Consider the following 16,595-nt stretch of genomic DNA (forward strand, 5'->3'; position numbering starts at 1 on the left):
CTGCAGGGCCCCGCCCCCACCCACCCCGCAGGGCTCCGCCCACCGGCCGCTGCCTCCCGGGTCAGCAGCCAGCAGTGGACCCCAGACCCCAGCTGGCCCCCAGCTGTCAGGGGGCCAGAGGCCGGTGGGCGCCGGGAGAAATAGTTCACATACTTGTGCAGAGATGAAAGGACGGGCGGGGCCGGAGACTCCTCCTCTGTCCCGCAGAGCGCCCCCTGCCGGACACACCTCAGAACCCTCTGGCCCCTCCGGCCCCGCCCTCCCTCCCTCCCTCCCGTCCCGAGGCCCTGGGGTGCCCTGACCCGCTCCCCTCTCCCCTGCAGCCCCACAAGCTCACCTCTGCAGCCTGTCAGCAGCTTCTCAGATGAGACGAGTCACTGGTGCACCCCAACGGGGCGAAAAACGGGGGCTCCTCTGGGAGCACCGCAGGGTGGGGCGTGCCGGCACTGGGGGGCTGCGGCGTCTCTGCCCCCTCCGCTCCGCCCTCCCTCTGGCCGGGGTCCTCCCCTTCCCTGCGTCTCTGTTGAGGCCCCCACTGATGCTGCACCTCGGGGTCCCCAAGGCACACATGGGACCCCCCAGCCTCTGCTTCCCTTCCTGCCCCCAGACCTGAGCGGTGCTGACCGGGGCCGGGGGACCCACCCCTGCCACCCCCACCGCAGCCCCCCCTCCAGCCCAGGACTTTGCCCGGTCAATGGCCTGGCTGACCAGGCCTGACGCGTGTGCCAGAGGCCGGGAGGGTGGGGCTCCGGGGAATTAATCACCGGGCTCCCCGTTATCACCCGAGCATTCCAGGGGGCTCAGTCTGGGCCCGGACGCGGACAGAGGAGCACAGGAAGGACACAGGTGGGAAGGGGCGGGGGTCCTCGGGAGCAGGGCCCCCCAGGGGCCTTGCACACCTGGCCGCCCCTGCCCGAGAGAAACGGCCGCAGCGGGTTCCCGGGGTTTCCGTGCCCTGGACACGGAGCCCTGGCTGGCGGGAATGGCGAGAGCCCCCCAGGATAAGATAATCGGGGTGGGGTCTCCCCGACATGGCCCAGTTGGAGCGTGGAGAGCCAGAATGAACCGCGTGTGTGTGCGCTTGCGTGCGTGTGTGTGTGTGTGTACATGTACATGTGAGCATCTGACTTTGGGGCTTTCGTGACTCCGTGGTGCAGGTGATGGGGCTCGAGGGCCGTGCTCAGCGCTTACATGGCCCCGGGGAGGGCCTGGAGGGTGGGGGGTCCCCTCATTAGCACCCTGGTCGCAGAGACCCCGGACCCGGGAGGGGTGAGGGGAGGCAGGTGATGGGCGGCCTGTCTGCTGGCTGGGAGCAGCCCCGGGAAGTCACCTGCCCCAGGGCCGTGCCCCAGGGCCCCTGTGTCCCGCGGGGCTGGGCTGCTCTCCTGGGCCAGGGGCCTCATCCCCCGCGTGCTGCCCTTGGGGCTGAGATGGGGGCGCCTTCACGGACAGGGTCCCTGCCCCAGGTGGGGGGCCGGGCAAGCCCCGCCCACTTGCCGCCTTCCCCTTCGCCTCCTGCTGGCCGTGCAAAACTTGTTGTTTTTAATGGATCGTGGCCTGCAGCTCGCAGCACTGCCAGTTAACGGTGGTTGCCTGTGTCTGGAATTCTGACATCACCCCAACGTGCCCCTCAGGACCCCAGCAACCCTGCCCCTCCACCCCAAAACCTCCCCTCCCCCCACACCAGCACCTCTCCTCCCCCCCAGAACCCCAGCACCTCCCCTTCCTCCCAGGACCCCAGCACCTCCCCTTCCCCCCACCCTAGCACCTCCCCTCCCCCAGAACCCGCTGTTGCCGCCTGGCCCTCGGTGTAGCCTCTCGGGCGCCTTCAGGTCACAGATGAGATGGTTCTGTCCCTTCCTCCAGCGGGTGAGGGGCGGCGCTGGCTCCCTGTGGGGTCCCAGCGTGTCTCAGGGTCGTCCTGCATCAGCCCTGGGGAGCTCATGGTTTTAGTTTGGGGGACAGGGGCTGAGACGGGGTCACTGGGTGGGGCCCTGTTCCTATTCGGGGGGGGGGGGATCAGAGAGGCTGAAGCAGTGGGGGGGGGGCTGGTCTCTCGCCCCCACCCCCCGCTGGCTCCGGGCTGTGGACGGAGTAGAAGGAGCTCTCCTGGTGCTCGATGGTATCTCACTGCTGTGATTTGCATTTCCCTGAGCTCACCTCCCCCTCCTCCTCCTCTTCCTCCTGGGACCTTCCGGACCTTCCCCTCCCGCTGCTGGGGGTGGGGCAGGTGCCAAACCTCCTGGGTCTCAGGAGAACTGGGGGAGGGGGGCATCAAGCCGGTGTCTGTCTGTCTGTCTGTCTGTCTCTCTCTCTCTCTCTCTCTCTCTCTCTCTCTCTCTCTCTCTCTCTCTCTCGGGTTCGTTGTGTTGTGCCTCCCTCCCGGGGGTGCTGGGGGACCCTGGGGTGCGGGCTGGGGGCCGGGGCGTTGTGTGCGGAGCTGCCCCTGCCGTCTCCCCAGAGGGCAGCCCTGGGTGAGGGGGGACCCCCAGGGTTCTCAGAGTTGGCGGGCCTGGGGGCGCCTGCACACTCACAGGCGTGTGTGCAGGGGGAGGCGGGGGGGGGGCAGAGCTGACCCTCCTGCTGGCCTCCTGGTGGAACTTCCAGTGGGCCGGGCAGAGCCCCGCGTTCTCGAACCCTCCATGAGTCCTGGCCGGAGGCCTCCCCTCCCCCCCTCGCGTCAGCCCTCAGGCACAGGCACTCGGGCCACCAAGGCTCCGCCGGGCCCAGACCGTTGGACCAGACGGGAAACAGTCCTCGAGAAAGGAAACGCCGTGGGCCTGGGTTCTAGAACCTTCTGCGAGCACCTTCCCTGGGCTCGGGACCAATCATAATCACAGCGTGCTGCTGGGCCTGGCGTTGGGGCATCAGTGGGCCTCCAGCTCGGGGCCGGGCGGTGATGGCCCCTGGCCTCGGAGTGGCCTTGAGTGACTGCCCCATTCGCCTGGTGCCCACCCACGGGGGCACACGGAGAACAGGGGCGGGGGGTTCGGCCACTGTCCCCACGAGGTGGGACCAGTGCCCCGACCAGGCGCCGAGGCGCGGGGTGACCCGGCAGGAATCTACACACTACACACACACACACACACACACACACACACACACACCCTCATTCCCGCTGAGGTGCCGCCACACGCCACGGCCTGCACACACACACACACACACACACACACACACACACACACACACACACCCCCACACCCACACCCACACACCCTCATTCCCGCTGAGGTGCCGCCCCGCGCCACGGCCTGCTCACGGCCCAGGAATGCGGCCTCCGAGGGTCCCGGGAAGGAATGTCTCAGAAGCGGGGAGGGGGGGCAAGAATGCATCTGGAGATAGCGGCCATGCGTGACCGCCCGGGTGGGGAGCCGGCGGGCAGGGGAGGACGAGCCCTGGACAGCCCGGCCCCAGGCACTGCCCCCCCCCTGAGGCCGGGCCGGGGACCCCAGGTATCCGCCCTCCGGTTCTGGAGAAGGGGGGCCCGCGTCGTGTCCCATGTGTGCCACCGTGTCCCCCCTTGACCCTGCGGGCGCCCCGGCCCCTGGCAAGGCAGCAGGTGACAGCCAACGGGGGCGGGGCTTGGGGGTGATTTGTGGCCAGAGAGGCTGACGCCGCCCGCGCAGAAAGACCGTTAGCAGCGTCCCCGCAGCCCGAGTGGGCGCCCAGGCCGGGGAGGCAGAAGGGTGCATGCCCGGGTTCCGGGCGTGGGCACCGGCCAGGCTCCCGCCCTGCCCCTGTGTCCACACACGGGCCCCACAGCCCAGGTCCTTTCCTGGGCCAGGGGCACCGCATGGGGGTGGCTGCTCCGAACCCCGGGCCCAGGCACCGGTGCCGGCCAGGTGGAGCCAGGTGGGGGTGTCTCCCCATGCAGGGCCCAGGGTGGGGGCCCGAGGGTGCAGGAGAGGCGGCCTCCGTGTCCCCAGGCCCCGAGGCCCCCGGGGAATGGCCTAGAGCGTTCTGGGGGGTGTCCAGGAGCCCTGGGAGAAGCCGCCTGCCCTTCCGAGGGCTGGTGACAAACGCCCTGGGACCTCTGCGTCACCCCCACCCCAGACCGGGCCGGAACCCACATGAGAGCAGAGCGTGGGGCCTGAGGGGTCTCAGGGCTGGTGCCCCCTGCCCGGAGGTCCAGCCCGATCTGGGACAGTCGAGTAAAGGAGCGTTAGTGGGGGGTCTCGCCCCCCGGCGCTGCTGTCTTCTCTGCCGCCCTGGGGCAGGTGTGACTGAGCGGGTGGCTCTGTCGTGGGCTGGGCTGTGGTTGGGGGGTGTGTGCGTGGTGGGGGCCCCATTGCTGTGTGACAGGCCGTGTGCGTCCTGTATGGACATTCACGCAGGCTTGTCGTGCAGCCGGTGTGTGATGTGATCGCTTCATGTGTCATTGGGGTGTGATGGGTGTGTTGGTGGTGTGTGGTTGATGTGTGACTCGTGTGTGAGTGGGTGAGTGACGGGCGTGTGGCGGGTATGTGGTTGGTGGGTGTGGGTATGGTTGTGATTTGTGGGCGCCTAGTGTGGTGTGTGTTGTTGCTCTGTGGTTCGGGTGGGTGTGCGGGGGGGGGGTTGTGTGGGTGTGTGGTTGGTGTGTGGCTGGCGGGGTGTGCGGGGGTGTGGGTGTGTGGTTGGTGTGTGGCTGATGGGGTGTGGGGGTGGGGTGGGGTGTGGTTGATGGTGGGGGAGGACGGTGGTTGTGTGGTCGGTGTGTGATTCTGTGTCTTCATCAACGCTTCCTGGACACAGTGACCCCTGGGGGTCCGGGCAAGCCCTGGGCTCTGTCTCACCGGGGAAACAGCCCCTGGGACAGTCCACATGGCATCAAGCCCTGCAGCTGCTGCCCTTGCGTGTCTACATCCCACATTAGGTGGTTTCTTGGTGTTGGGGCCGCACGGGCGGTGTCAGGGCTTTCCCGGCTGTGCTCGGGACCGCTCCTGGCGGTGCCGGGGTTGGAGCCTGCGTCGTCCACGTGCAGACGAGCACCTCGCCCCGTCCCAGCCCTGGACGCGGCTCCCCCCCGCCCCCTGACCCTCTCGGGGCGCCCGGCCTCAGTCTGCCGGGCGGGAATGTGCCTCCCTGACAGGGTCCAGAGCACTGTCCACCCATCTGTCAGTCCTTCCCTGCATCAGGGCACAGGCGACCCCTGTGAGCGCAGAGGCCACCCCAGCTGGGGAGGGGGCTGCCCACGCAGAATTCCAGAACCTTCCATGTTTGGGCTAAGGGGGGCGGGAATTCTGGCCCTCGGGCCCCGCTGCAGGTTTAGGGCCACACCTGCATCTCGCCCGGCCCCCCAGGCCCCCGCCCGGCTGTCCTGGTGGTCGAGGGCCATCGGGTCTGAGTCCAGGGAACGGACCTCGGCCCGGGAATCACAGGGAAGCCGCGTCGGCGGAGGGTCCTCCCGGCAGTCCCAAGACCCGTGTCCACCAGCCGCTCCGTGTGGCCCCGGCCCTGGGCAGCAGTGAGGCCCCCCCAGGACCCGCCTGTTCCCACACGGACACCCCAGGGAGTGAGTGTCCGGGGGAGCGGGGAGGAGGGCGCGCACGCCCACTTGGCGGGCCCCTCTCGCAGCACTGTCTGGGGAGCATCGGCACCGCCAGCTGTCCTCGCGCAGCCGCCCCGCTCTGTCGGGCTCCCAGGAAAGTGCTCAGGAACGGCCAGGTGCCCCCCCTGCACAAGAGCTGCCTCGGCCGGGGGTCCCAGTACTGCGTGGCCGAGCGTGAGGCAGCCGGAAGCTGGCTCAGACGTAGCGGGGTCACTGGCGTGTCCGGACCGGGGCCCGGGAGACTCCGCCTGCGGGGACGGGCGCGGTGGGACGGGCACTGCTGGCCGGGGCGGGGACTGGGCTCCCCGCCTTGCCTCTCGCTGACCGGGGCAGCCCCCTCCGCGGCCCTGTCCGTGGCACAGGGAGGCCGACACGCGAGCACGGCGGGTCCCCACAGCCCCGGGAGCCCCTGGGGGCCACGTGGGGGTCGCCGGCTTTGGACCGGGAAGGGGCCCGATGAGCCGGTTCCGCCGGGGGCTGCGCTGGCATCTCCACCCTCCACTCTCCGCCCCCTCCTGGGGTCCCGGCCCCCAGGTCTCCCGTGGCCGCCCCCAGACAGGAGGGACACGGGCCCGGCGGGGAGGGCCTGGCACTGCTGCCCCCCATGGTCCCGCGAAGGGCCCTGTCCCTGGCGGGTCTCCCCGGCCCCTCAGCTGGTGGTGCCCACAGGAAGCCCCTGAGGCTCAGAGACTGAGGGGCCGTGTCAGCCTGTGAGGGTGTGTGCATGTATGAGGTCACGGGAGTGTGTGTGCATTGCACAGACATGCATGTGAGGGTGTTGTATATATGAGGTCACAGAAGTGTGTGTGCATTGCATGGACATGCGTGTGAGGGTGTGTGCATGTATGAGGTCACAGGAGTGTGTGTACACTGCACGGACATGTGTGTGAGGGTGTGTGCATGTATGAGTTCACGGGAGTGTGTGTGTCCATATGCATGAACATGCGTATGAGGGTGTGTGCGTGTATGAGTTCACGGGAGTGTGTGTGCATTGCACGAACATGCGTGTGAGGGTGTGTGCATGTATGAGATGCCTGGGGGTGTGCTCCCGGCTCGGAGACAGAGGGAAGAGGCAGGGGTGTGTGAGGGGGGCACGGGCGAGGGCTGGGGGGACCTGCCTGTCCAGTCTGCCCAGCACACGGCCACAGTCTCTGGTCGGGCAAGGAGGTGGCTCCCCCCGGCAGCGCTGGGTAGGGGGTCCTGCTCCTTACTCGGGGTCACTTCTGCGGTGCCCGAGGGCCATGCCTGGGGCAGGGCTGGACGTCCCGCGTGTAAAGCCCGTGCGCTGTGCCCTTGTTGCTCCGTGCCGCCTCCCCTGTCCAGGTCTGGGGGGCGGGAGACGTTTGCTGAAAAGTAAACAACACAGAAGGTCCCGACAGAGCAAAGGGCTTCTGTAAAACCAGAGAGACGGAGCGTCTCCGTGGGAACCATTTGTCTCCTGACTTCCTGTGCCCACATCGGAGAGAAGGTGTGCGTGCACGTGTATGGTTCATGGGAGTGTGTGTATGCATATGTATGAACACGTGTGAGGGTGTGTGCGTGCATGTATGGTTCATGGAAGTGTGCATGCTTGTACATGAACACATGGGAGGGTGTGCATGTCTGAGTTCATGGAGTGTGTGCGTGCATATGCATAAACGTGTGTGGGGATGTGTGCGTGTGTATGGTTCATGGGAGTATGTTCGTGCATAAGCATGTGTGCATGCATGGTTCATGGGAACATGTGTGTGCATATGCGTGAACACGTGTGTGAGGGTGTATGTGTGCATGCATGGTTCATGGAAGTGGACATGCTTATGCATGAGCACATGTGTGGGGGATGTGTGTATGGCTCATGGGAGTATGTGTGCTTATGCGTGAACACGTTTGTGGGGTGTGTGCATGTGTGTATGGTTCATGGAATTGTGTGCGTGAGTGTATGAGTTCATGGGAGTATGTGTGCGTGTATGAGTTCACAGGAATGTGTGCGTTGCGTGTGTGCATATGCATGAACATGTGTGTGAGTGTGTGTGTGTGTGTGTGTGTGTGCGTGCAGGTGAGCATGGGTAGAGGACATGGGCAGGCTGTCAGCTCGCAGGAGGCCCCTGAGAGGTGCCGGGCGCCGGGTGGGCGGGATCTGTAGGGAACGTCGCTGGGTGAGCGAGTGGCAGGTGTCGGGGGCTGGGGTGGCCCCTGCTGTCTTGCTGCGGCCCCCGCCCAGAGTGAAGGTTGTGGGTGAGGAGCCTCCAGCCCGTGGTTCCCGGGGCGGGAGGTGGGGGCACAGGCCAGGGTGGCAGCTGGGGCCTGGCTTCCGCAGGAAGGAGGCGGCCTGGGTTCGAGGCCCAGGCCCGAGGACAGCAGCGAGACGCCCCGGCCTGTGTGGACAGGGGCGCGTCGGGCTCCGTCGCCTGTGCTCACTGTGTCCCCGCCCCACAGGAGGGAGCCGCGGGCGCTGCGTGGCCTCGGGACAGACATGCAGGCCTAGTGTGGCCGGCAGAGCCGCCGAGATGGCCGCCCAGCGCATCCGCGCGGCCACCGCCAACGGGCTCCCCCGCTGCAAGTCCGAGGGGACCCTGATCGACGTGAGCGAAGGGCTCTCGGAGAGCAGCTTCGAGGATGTCAAAGGTGAGTGGGGGCCCTGGCGGGGCCGCCCTGCCCGTCCGGACTGTCACCTGCTGTCACCGGCATCCCCGTCGCTGTCACTGTGACCCTTTGCCACCCCCTCACACTCACTGTCACCGGCACATCACCACCACCATTACTCCCGGTACCACCCGCACCGTCACCGCTGTCACCGTCACCACTGTCGCCTTCACCGTCATCACTGCCTCACCAGCTGCCACCATCACCGCCATCACCGTCACTAGCGAGTCACCCCACCACCATTACCATAACCACCATCCCTACCATCACCACCGCCATCACTGTCACCACCACCCCGTCTCCATCCCTGTCCCGGTCGCCCTCTCACCCGCCTTATGGGCGCCCCACCCCGTCCCGGCCCTGCCCACGGCCCGCCCCAGCTGGCCGTCAGTGCTGGGGGCCCGGGGGAGCCCCGCGAGTCCGGCAGAGGCCCCAGGTGCTGTGAGCAGCCCGGGGTGGCACGTGCAGGGGCGTTGCTCCTCACTGCACCCCAGTCGAAGGACTGAGTCAGGCCCTGCCCTCCTGTCACGCCGTGGGCTGTGATTTGGGTGGGTCCCGCGCAGCCCCGGGGGTGCTGAGCCCCCAACCCCAACTCTGAAGTGAGACGGGAGTCCCCAGCCCCCGGGGATGCCGGGGACCGTGGGCTCTGGAAGGGGCTCTGCCCCCGTCCACGCCCAGGGTGCACCCCTGAGCAAGCGCCCTCCCCACCCTCCTAAGCGAGACCCTTGAGTGGAAAGTCCTGGAATCTGGGGAAAGCCAGAGTGACAGTCGGTGTCACCGGAACGTCCCTTGGGCTGTGAGAGTTGCTTTAGGAACCGTCCCGGCGGGGGCTCTGAGGGGGCGTCCTGGGCCCGGCAGCTCCCCGCTGCCGTGACGCCTGGTGACATTGAGGACGGGCCTGGCCGAGGGGAGCTGGGGACCCAGAAGCCACATGAGGGACTCTGCCCTGACCCCCACTGACCCCTGACCCCAGCCTGCCCTGCGGTCAGCGATCCCTGGAGCAGGGTCAGCAGGGAGGGCACCCAGGTCCCCACGCGGCTCACCCACTCCCGAGACACCAAAGCCCGCCCGGAGTGCTCGGCACAGCCCTGCAGGGGTCAGCGTCGAGGACACAGGGTGTTGGCCAGGCGCATCCCAGTGGTCGTGCCACCCTCCCTTGAGTCTCCCGTGCCTTCCCAGCCCTCACCCCCACACCCCTCCCTTCCCCCAGTGCCTTCCCAGCCCTCACCCCTGCACCCCTCCCTGAGTCCCCCAGTGCCTTCCCAGTCCTCATCCCCGCACCCCTCCCTTCCCCCAGTGCCTTCCCAACCCTCATCCCCACACCCCTCCCTTCCCTCAGTGCCTTCCCAGTCCTCACCCCTGCACCCCTCCCTGAGTCCCCTAGTGCCTTCCCAGCCCTCACCCCCACACCCCTCCTTCCCCCATGCCTTCCCAGCCCTCACCCCGCACCCCTCCCTTCCCCCCGTGCCTTCCCAGCCCTCACCGCTCACCTTCCGTGTCCCCCCGTGCCTTCCCAACCCTCACCCCCACACCCCTCCCTTCCCCCAGTGCCTTCCCAGCCCTCACCGCTCACCTTCTGTGTCCTCCAGTGCCTTCCCCCAGTGCCTTGCTCGCCGACAGCCCCACGCCCTTCGGCAACGCCAAGGAGGTGGTGGCCATCCGCGACTACTGCCCCACCAACTTCACCACGCTCAAGTTCTCCAAGGGCGACCACCTGTACGTGCTGGATGCGTCAGGCGGAGAGTGGTGGTACGCGCACAACACCACCGAGATGGGCTACATCCCCGCGGCCTACGTGCAGCCCCTGGACCCCCGCCTCTCCACGCTGAGCGACAGCGGCGTCATCGACCCCGCAGCCGACAGCCCCGACGAGGCGGCGCGGGAGCTGGAGCCGCCGGGGGGCTGGCCCGAGGAGCGGGGCCGCAGCCGGCCCGCCAGCAACAACCCCTTCTGGCCCGGGCTGCAGACCAACCCCTTCCTCAACGGCCACGGCCCGGCCGCGCCCGCCAGCGCGGGGGACCTGCTGCTCTTCGAGCCGGGCGAGGCGGCGGGCCGGCCCGACAACCCCTTCTTCCGCAGCAAGCGCTCGTACAGCCTGTCGGAGCTCTCGGTGCTGCAGGCGCGCGCCGACGCGCCCGCCGCTGCGGGGGGCCTGTCCGCGGGGCTGCAGTCGCCCGCGCCCGAGCAGTTCCAGAGCCGCGAGGACTTCCGCGCCGCCTGGCTGAGCCACCGCAAGCTGGCGCGCTCCTGTCACGACCTGGACCTGCTGGGCCAGAGCCCGGGCTGGGGGCAGACGCAGGCGGTGGACACGGGCGTGGTGTGCAGGCTGGGCAGCGGCGGCGGCGCTGTGCGGCTGCCCGACACGGGCATCAGCCTGCACGTGCCCGAGGGCCACGTGGGCCCCGGCGAGACGCAGCAGGTGTCCCTGCGGGTGCTGCCCGACCCCCCGCTCGAGCTCAACAGCGACCGCTGCAGCAGCGTCAGCCCCGTGGTGGAGCTGCGGCTGGGCACGCTGGCCGTGCGCACGGGGCTGGTGCTGGAGCTGCGCGGCTCGGCCGAGGTTAAGGCCGACGCCTTCAGCCAGAGCGCCGTGGGCCTGCGCTGCCTGCGCAGCGCCGCCAAGGACGGGCCCTACGCGCCCGCGCCCCTCAGCTGCAGCCGCGGCGACACGGTACAGGTGCAGCTGGACCAGCTGGAGCCCTGCATGTACCTGGCGTTGGTGGCCCACGGCCCCGACATCCTCTACCCGGCCACCGTGTGGGACTTCATCCACAAGAAGGTGACGGTGGGCGTGTACGGGCCCAAGCACATCCACCCGTCCTTCAAGACCGTGGTGACGCTCTTCGGGCACGACTGCGCCCCCAAGACGCTGCTGGTGGGCGAGGCGGCGCGCCCGGCGCCCGGCCCCGCGCCCGTGGCCCTGCAGCTCTGGGGCAAGCACCAGTTCGCGCTGGCGCGGCCGCAGGACCTGCAGGTGTGCGTCTTCCCCAGCGTGAGCAGCTATGAGGTGCAGGCGGCGGCGGGCGCGCCAGCGCGCGTGGTGCGCGGCTTCCAGCTGAAGCTGGGCAAGGCCAGCCGGCTGCTCTTCCCCATCGCCTGCCGTGGCGCGGCCGAGCCCGCCGACTTCACGCTGTGCGTGCAGATCAAGGACGAGCGCGAGGCCGTGCTGGCGCAGTTCTGCGTGCGGACGCCGCCGCCCCCGCCCAAGAGCGCCGTGCGGCCCGCCGGCCCGCGCCGCTTCCTCAAGAAGAACGAGGTGGGCAAGCTGGTGCTGTCGCCCCTGGCCGCCGCCGCCCGCTACCCCACCTTCCAGGACCGGCCCGTGGGCAGCCTCAAGCTGGGCAAGCTGCTGAAGACGGTGACGCGGCAGAGCAAGAGCCACTACCTGCTGGAGTACCGGCGCGGCGAGGTGGTGGCCCTGCTGAGCGAGGAGCGCGTGCGCCTGCGCGGGCAGCTGTGGACCAAGGAGTGGTACATCGCGTACCACCAGGGCCGCGTGGGGCTGGTGCACGCCAAGAACGTGCTGCTGCTGGGCCGCGCGCGCCCCGCGCTGCTGCCGGGCCCCGAGCTGCGCACGGCGCTGCTGCTCGAGCAGCTGCTGCGGCCCTGCAAGTTCCTCACCTACATCTACGCGTCGGTGCGCACGCGCCTCATGGAGAGCGTGGGCAGCTGGCGCGCCTTCGCCGACGCGCTGGGCTACGCGCACCTGCCGCTCACCGCCTTCTGCCGCGCCGAGCTGGACAGCGAGCCCGAGCGCGTGGCCTCCGTGCTCGAGAAGCTCAAGGAGGACTGCAACAGCGCCGAGAACCGCGAGCGCAAGTCCTTCCAGAAGGAGCTCATCATGGTGAGTGCCCGCCCGCGCCCCCGGGAGACGGCCCCGCCTCCCACCCCCCCAGACGACCCCGCCCCACCCCCCCGGAGACGACCCTGCACGGGGAGCCGAGCCGGGTCCTGGGGACCGCGCCCTCCCGGGAGTGAGAGGGTGGCGGGGACCAGTACAGCTGGGGGAGGGGGCGCCGCGGCCCCTCCTCTTCCCCCGTCCTCGGCCTTCCTGGCCCCCTGCACCTCGGGGTGTTCCGCAGAGACCGGGTACGCGCAGGGCAGGCCCCCCAAAGTGGGCAGTGCCGCCTGGTGGGGAGCGGGGTGCTCGTGGCCCAGGGTGGGAGGTAGGTGGGTGGGCTTCTTGTGAGGTGCACGGGCACCAGATTGCAGGGAGGCAGCCCCCCTCCTCGCGGCTCACGCAGGTGACCCCGGCCACCAAGGGGCGCTCCCTCCACCGGGGTCTAAGCGGGACCCCCGGAGCAACCTTGCCCTATGAGGTTCCCTGGGCGCACCGTGGGGGCGGCAGGGTCGGGGTGAGGGGGCTGCGGGCATGGGGGGGCCCTTTCCTGCCCACCCTGTGTTCCCAGCCTCCAGGAGCAGGTGGGAACGGAGTTTGACCTTGGGGACCAGCTGGGGTCCCTGAACACGGGGAACAGGCTCTGCAGCGCGTCCTCCCCGCGCTGTGCTCCCCGCGGCAGCCCCAGGTGTTGTGTTTCCCTGAATCGGGTGTCACCGGGCCGATCCGGTTTCTGCAGCCTCGGCCTGGCCACTGCCCGCCCCGCCCCACCCCCAATGCTGGCGCTCCCTGAGCGGGTTGTGATTTTTCACAGTTGCTCAGTCCTGCTGCTTCACCCCTGCAGTGCGCTCCATGGAGCCCACCCCCACGCCAGGACCCACCCACAGCGCCTGCAGGGTCACGGGGGCTGCTCCCACACCCCAGTGACATCAGCTGGTGTTTGTCCTTCGCGCGCTTCCCGTACCGTGACCCCCCCCCCCCGCCCCCGCCCCCGCCAAGGCAGAGGGCCCCTCCCTCTCTGCTCATGGCTGACCGCTGAGCCCTGGCCCCTTGTGGCCGGGGACCACGGTCCTGCCCCCGCTCCTGTCCCCGGCCGCTGGGTGGTCTCCGGGTCGTGGCTGCTGTGACTCTGCCCTTTCTGGGAGTGCCTGTGCGTGGGGGGTCCCCAGGAAACTCCGTCCCCCCAGCAGGCAGAGCCGGGCTGGGCGGAGCTCCCACTACTGCCTCCGTGGCTCTCAGGGGGAAGGGTGCGCAGGACGCCTGCAGGGAAAGGACGGAGGGGGACCGAGTGCCCGCCTCATCACCGCCAGTACCGGGGTCCAGGCCCCTGCACTGCCCACACCCAGGGGTCCCCCCCACGCCCACGTTCTCTCGGAATCCCCCCACTCAAAGCTGACCTGCTCAGGGTCCAGGGTTGCTCCTCTGCCTGGACCCAGCCCCCCCCCCCCGATTCCGTGCAGCTGGCGTGATCCCATGGCCAGCTCAGATGTCACCTTGCCCGAGACACCTTCCCCGTGTCCTCGGTCACTGGGCCTTGTCACCCTGGTTTGATCCTTCCAGCGCTTTCTCGAGTCAGAAATGGTCACATTCACGTGCTTCCTTGGTTCTCACCTGCTTGGACGTCAGCTCCCCGGGAGAAAGGCTCTGAGCCCGACGCTCAGGGCTGAGGGCGGGAGGAAGGGGGGACACGGGAGGGAGAGCTAGTGACCAGCGTGTCAGCGGCCGGGTGGGTGATGAGCCATGGGTAGGGGTGTGGGTGGGTGCATGGATGGTCAGTGGGTGAGTGGACAGATGGTGTATGGATGGGTGGAGAGGTGGGTGGGTAGTTGGAGCACTGTAGCACTGTCCTCCCCTTGCTCGTCGATTTGCTCCAGTGGACACCAGTCACGTCTCCATTGTGAGACTTGTTGTTACTGTTTTTGGCATATCGAATATGCCACGGGTAGCTTGCCAGGCTCTGCCGTGCGGGCGGGATACTCTCGGTAGCTTGCCGGGCTCTCTCAGAGGGGCGGAGGAATCGAACCCTAGTCGGCCTCGTGCAAGGCAAACGCCCTACCTGCTGTGCTATCGCTAGTTGGATGGGAGAATAAATGATGGGTGTGTGGATGGATGAATTTATGAAATGGGTGGGTGGAGGGGTGGGGGACGGGTGGGTAGTGGTGCGGGTGGATAGGTGGTGGGTGGATGAAGGGCGGACAGGTGGGTGGGTGGGGAGACGGGGTGTGGGTGATGAGGCACGAGCACAGGCCGTCGGGCCTGAGATCTGCGCGGGGCGGCCTCTCTCCGCTCTTGGCTTTCGTCCCCTGGGCCCCTCATGACAGCGTGAGCCGCCCGCGCAGCTGTGCTGTGTTGAAGCTGCAAACAGGAGTGGGGCCAGCAGGGGCCTGCGAGCACTTGGGTGGCCCGTGGGTGCCTGGCCAAGGGCCCCTCCCAGAGCGTGGCTCAGCCCGCGGGGGCCCCAGGGCTTCTGGGGAGGGGCCAGGGTGTCCTTTTTCCCATGCAGCAAAGCGTCCCTGTCCCCTGCTCCCCGACCCAGGGCCGGATCCTGCCACTGCCCGTCTGGTCGGTGGGCCTGTCTTCCCTCCACCCGCCTGGGGCAGCAGGAAGGACTCCGCACCCAGCACCCAGGCTCGTCTCTGCCTGACACCCTTTCCCCACAAGGCTGCTTCCATCTCAGGGGGCCTCCATGGAGTCCCTGCTTCCCAGGGCCCAGGGGGACGAGTTGGGGTGCGGGGGGCATAGACCCCGGCTGTCCCGTGGAGCCTGCATGCTCTGCTGACGCCCCCCTCCCACAGGCCCTGCTGAAGATGGACTGCCAGGGCCTGGTGGTCAGGCTCATCCAGGATTTCGTGCTGCTGACCACGGCCGTGGAGGTGGCGCAGCGCTGGAGGGAGCTGGCCGAGAAGCTGGCCAAGGTGTCCAAGCAGCAGATGGATGCCTACGAGTCCCCGCACCGGGACCGGAACGGGGTGGTGGACAGTGAGGTGAGAGCCACGTCCACGGGCCAGAGCTGGGGGTGGGCAGTGGGCCGAGGCTGGGCTCTTGTCCAGGGGGCCGAGGGGCAGGACTGGGCAGCTCCTTGCCTGGGGCTCTGAACCTGGCGACCTTGTGAGGGTGCGAGCAGGACGGGGCTGGGTTACCTCCCGGCGCCTGGAGGTTTCTCCCTCCGAGATTCTCTGCCCTTGCTTTGGAGCCCGGGAGCTCCCGGAGAGACAGGTCTGGGCGCGGGGGCGAGCCCACCAGGAAGGGCGGGTCCCAGGACAGGGGGCTGGGGAGCGTGCAGATCCGTGCCCACCAGCGCCCCTCTCACGGCGCCCTCCCCCTGCCACAGGCCATGTGGAAGCCCGCCTACGACTTTCTCCTCACCTGGAGCCACCAGATTGGGGACAGCTACCGGGATGTCATCCAGGAGTTGCACCTGGGCCTGGACAAGATGAAAAACCCCATCACCAAGCGCTGGAAGCACCTCACGGGAACACTGATCCTGGTGAACTCCCTGGACGTGCTGCGCGCGGCCGCCTTCAGCCCGGCTGACCAGGACGACTTCGTCATCTGAAAGGCCACGCCTCCTGGTCGGCCACGCCGGCCGGGCCACGGCTCCGTTGGGTTAAGCCCACCCAGGCCCTGCCTCCTGGTTGGCCATGCCCGCCCAGGCCACGCCTCTGTTGGGTTGTGTCCCCCCAGGCCACGCCTCCTGGTCAGCCTTGCCCACCCAGGCCACACCTGCTGTCAGGCCCCGCCTACTCAGGCCCCATCTCCTTTGGGCCACGCCCATCCAGGCGCCGCCCGTCTAGGCCACACCTCCGGGTTGGGTCACGCCCAACCAGGCCTTCCTCCTGGTGGTTGGCCATGCCTATCAAGGCCACGCCTACTCAGGCCCATCTCCTTCAGGCCGTGCCCATCCAGGTCCTGCCCCTGGTTGGCCCCGCCTCCCGGGCCCTGCCCACTCGGGCCCCGCCTTCGTGCTGTCTCCGCGGGGAGGCTCTGCTGCAGATACTGGGTGTTGTGGGCTATGGACCCGGAGGGTGGGCTGCCCAGGCAGAGTCGGGGTTCCCCCAGCTTGGGCCAACCCTGGGGACCAAGCACACCCTTGCTCCCCACCTTCTCTCCAGGGAGACCAGAAGGGACCCTCTCCCACAGGGCGGTGCCAATCCGAATAGCTTTCTGTTTGTTAATTGCAGTCCCTTTTTTTAAGTATGGGGCGGCGACCTATCAGATTGGTACCTAATTTTTTAATGGACCGTAGAAGTTGGGAGGGAAAAAAACACACCCCACTTCAGAGGGGCGGAGGCTGTTGAGGTTTTTATGTTATATAAAAAGCCTTTTTAAATTATGTTGCAGATGTACATATGTATGTAGAGGTCGGGGGGCGTTTCTGGTTCTCGCCGGACGTTGCATTCCAGCCTAGGAGGACCCGCCTGTCCAGTGCGGGACCTCCTCACGCCTGTTCCGAAAGAAGCCCGTAGGCAAGGGCTTTTCCATCGCCCAGCACAGCCCGCAGGGAGGCGGCGGGTGGCCAGAGGCAGGGCACTGGCCTTGTGCCCAAGGAGAAGGGGGCTCGTGGGGGAGGGAGCCCCGCAGCCTCAGACACCTCCCGAGCGGCCT

At 68.2% G+C, this 16,595-nt stretch overlaps 1 protein-coding gene across 2 annotated transcripts in view; it reads left to right on the forward strand.

The window, feature by feature from the left end:
* Positions 1-16,320, forward strand: part of SH3BP4 (SH3 domain binding protein 4) — a 31,117-nt gene extending 14,797 nt beyond the window's left edge. Inside the window, exons 2-6 of one of the 2 annotated variants that reach the window (XR_008627251.1) lie at positions 7,946-8,134; positions 9,742-11,996; positions 14,786-14,974; positions 15,322-15,643; positions 15,675-16,320. Coding sequence is in view for 1 of the 2 variants with exons in the window: in XM_055120539.1 (XP_054976514.1) it covers positions 8,017-8,134; positions 9,742-11,996; positions 14,786-14,974; positions 15,322-15,546 (2,787 nt within the window). In the remaining variant the exon portion in view is untranslated. Of the gene's footprint in view, positions 1-7,945; positions 8,135-9,741; positions 11,997-14,785; positions 14,975-15,321 lie in introns of both variants that reach the window. The other variant, XM_055120539.1, reaches the window with a different exon arrangement.
* Positions 16,321-16,595: the final 275 nt, after the last annotated feature.

The sequence above is a fragment of the Sorex araneus genome, chromosome X (genome assembly GCF_027595985.1).
Source record: "Sorex araneus isolate mSorAra2 chromosome X, mSorAra2.pri, whole genome shotgun sequence".
NCBI classification, from domain to species: domain Eukaryota; kingdom Metazoa; phylum Chordata; class Mammalia; order Eulipotyphla; family Soricidae; genus Sorex; species Sorex araneus.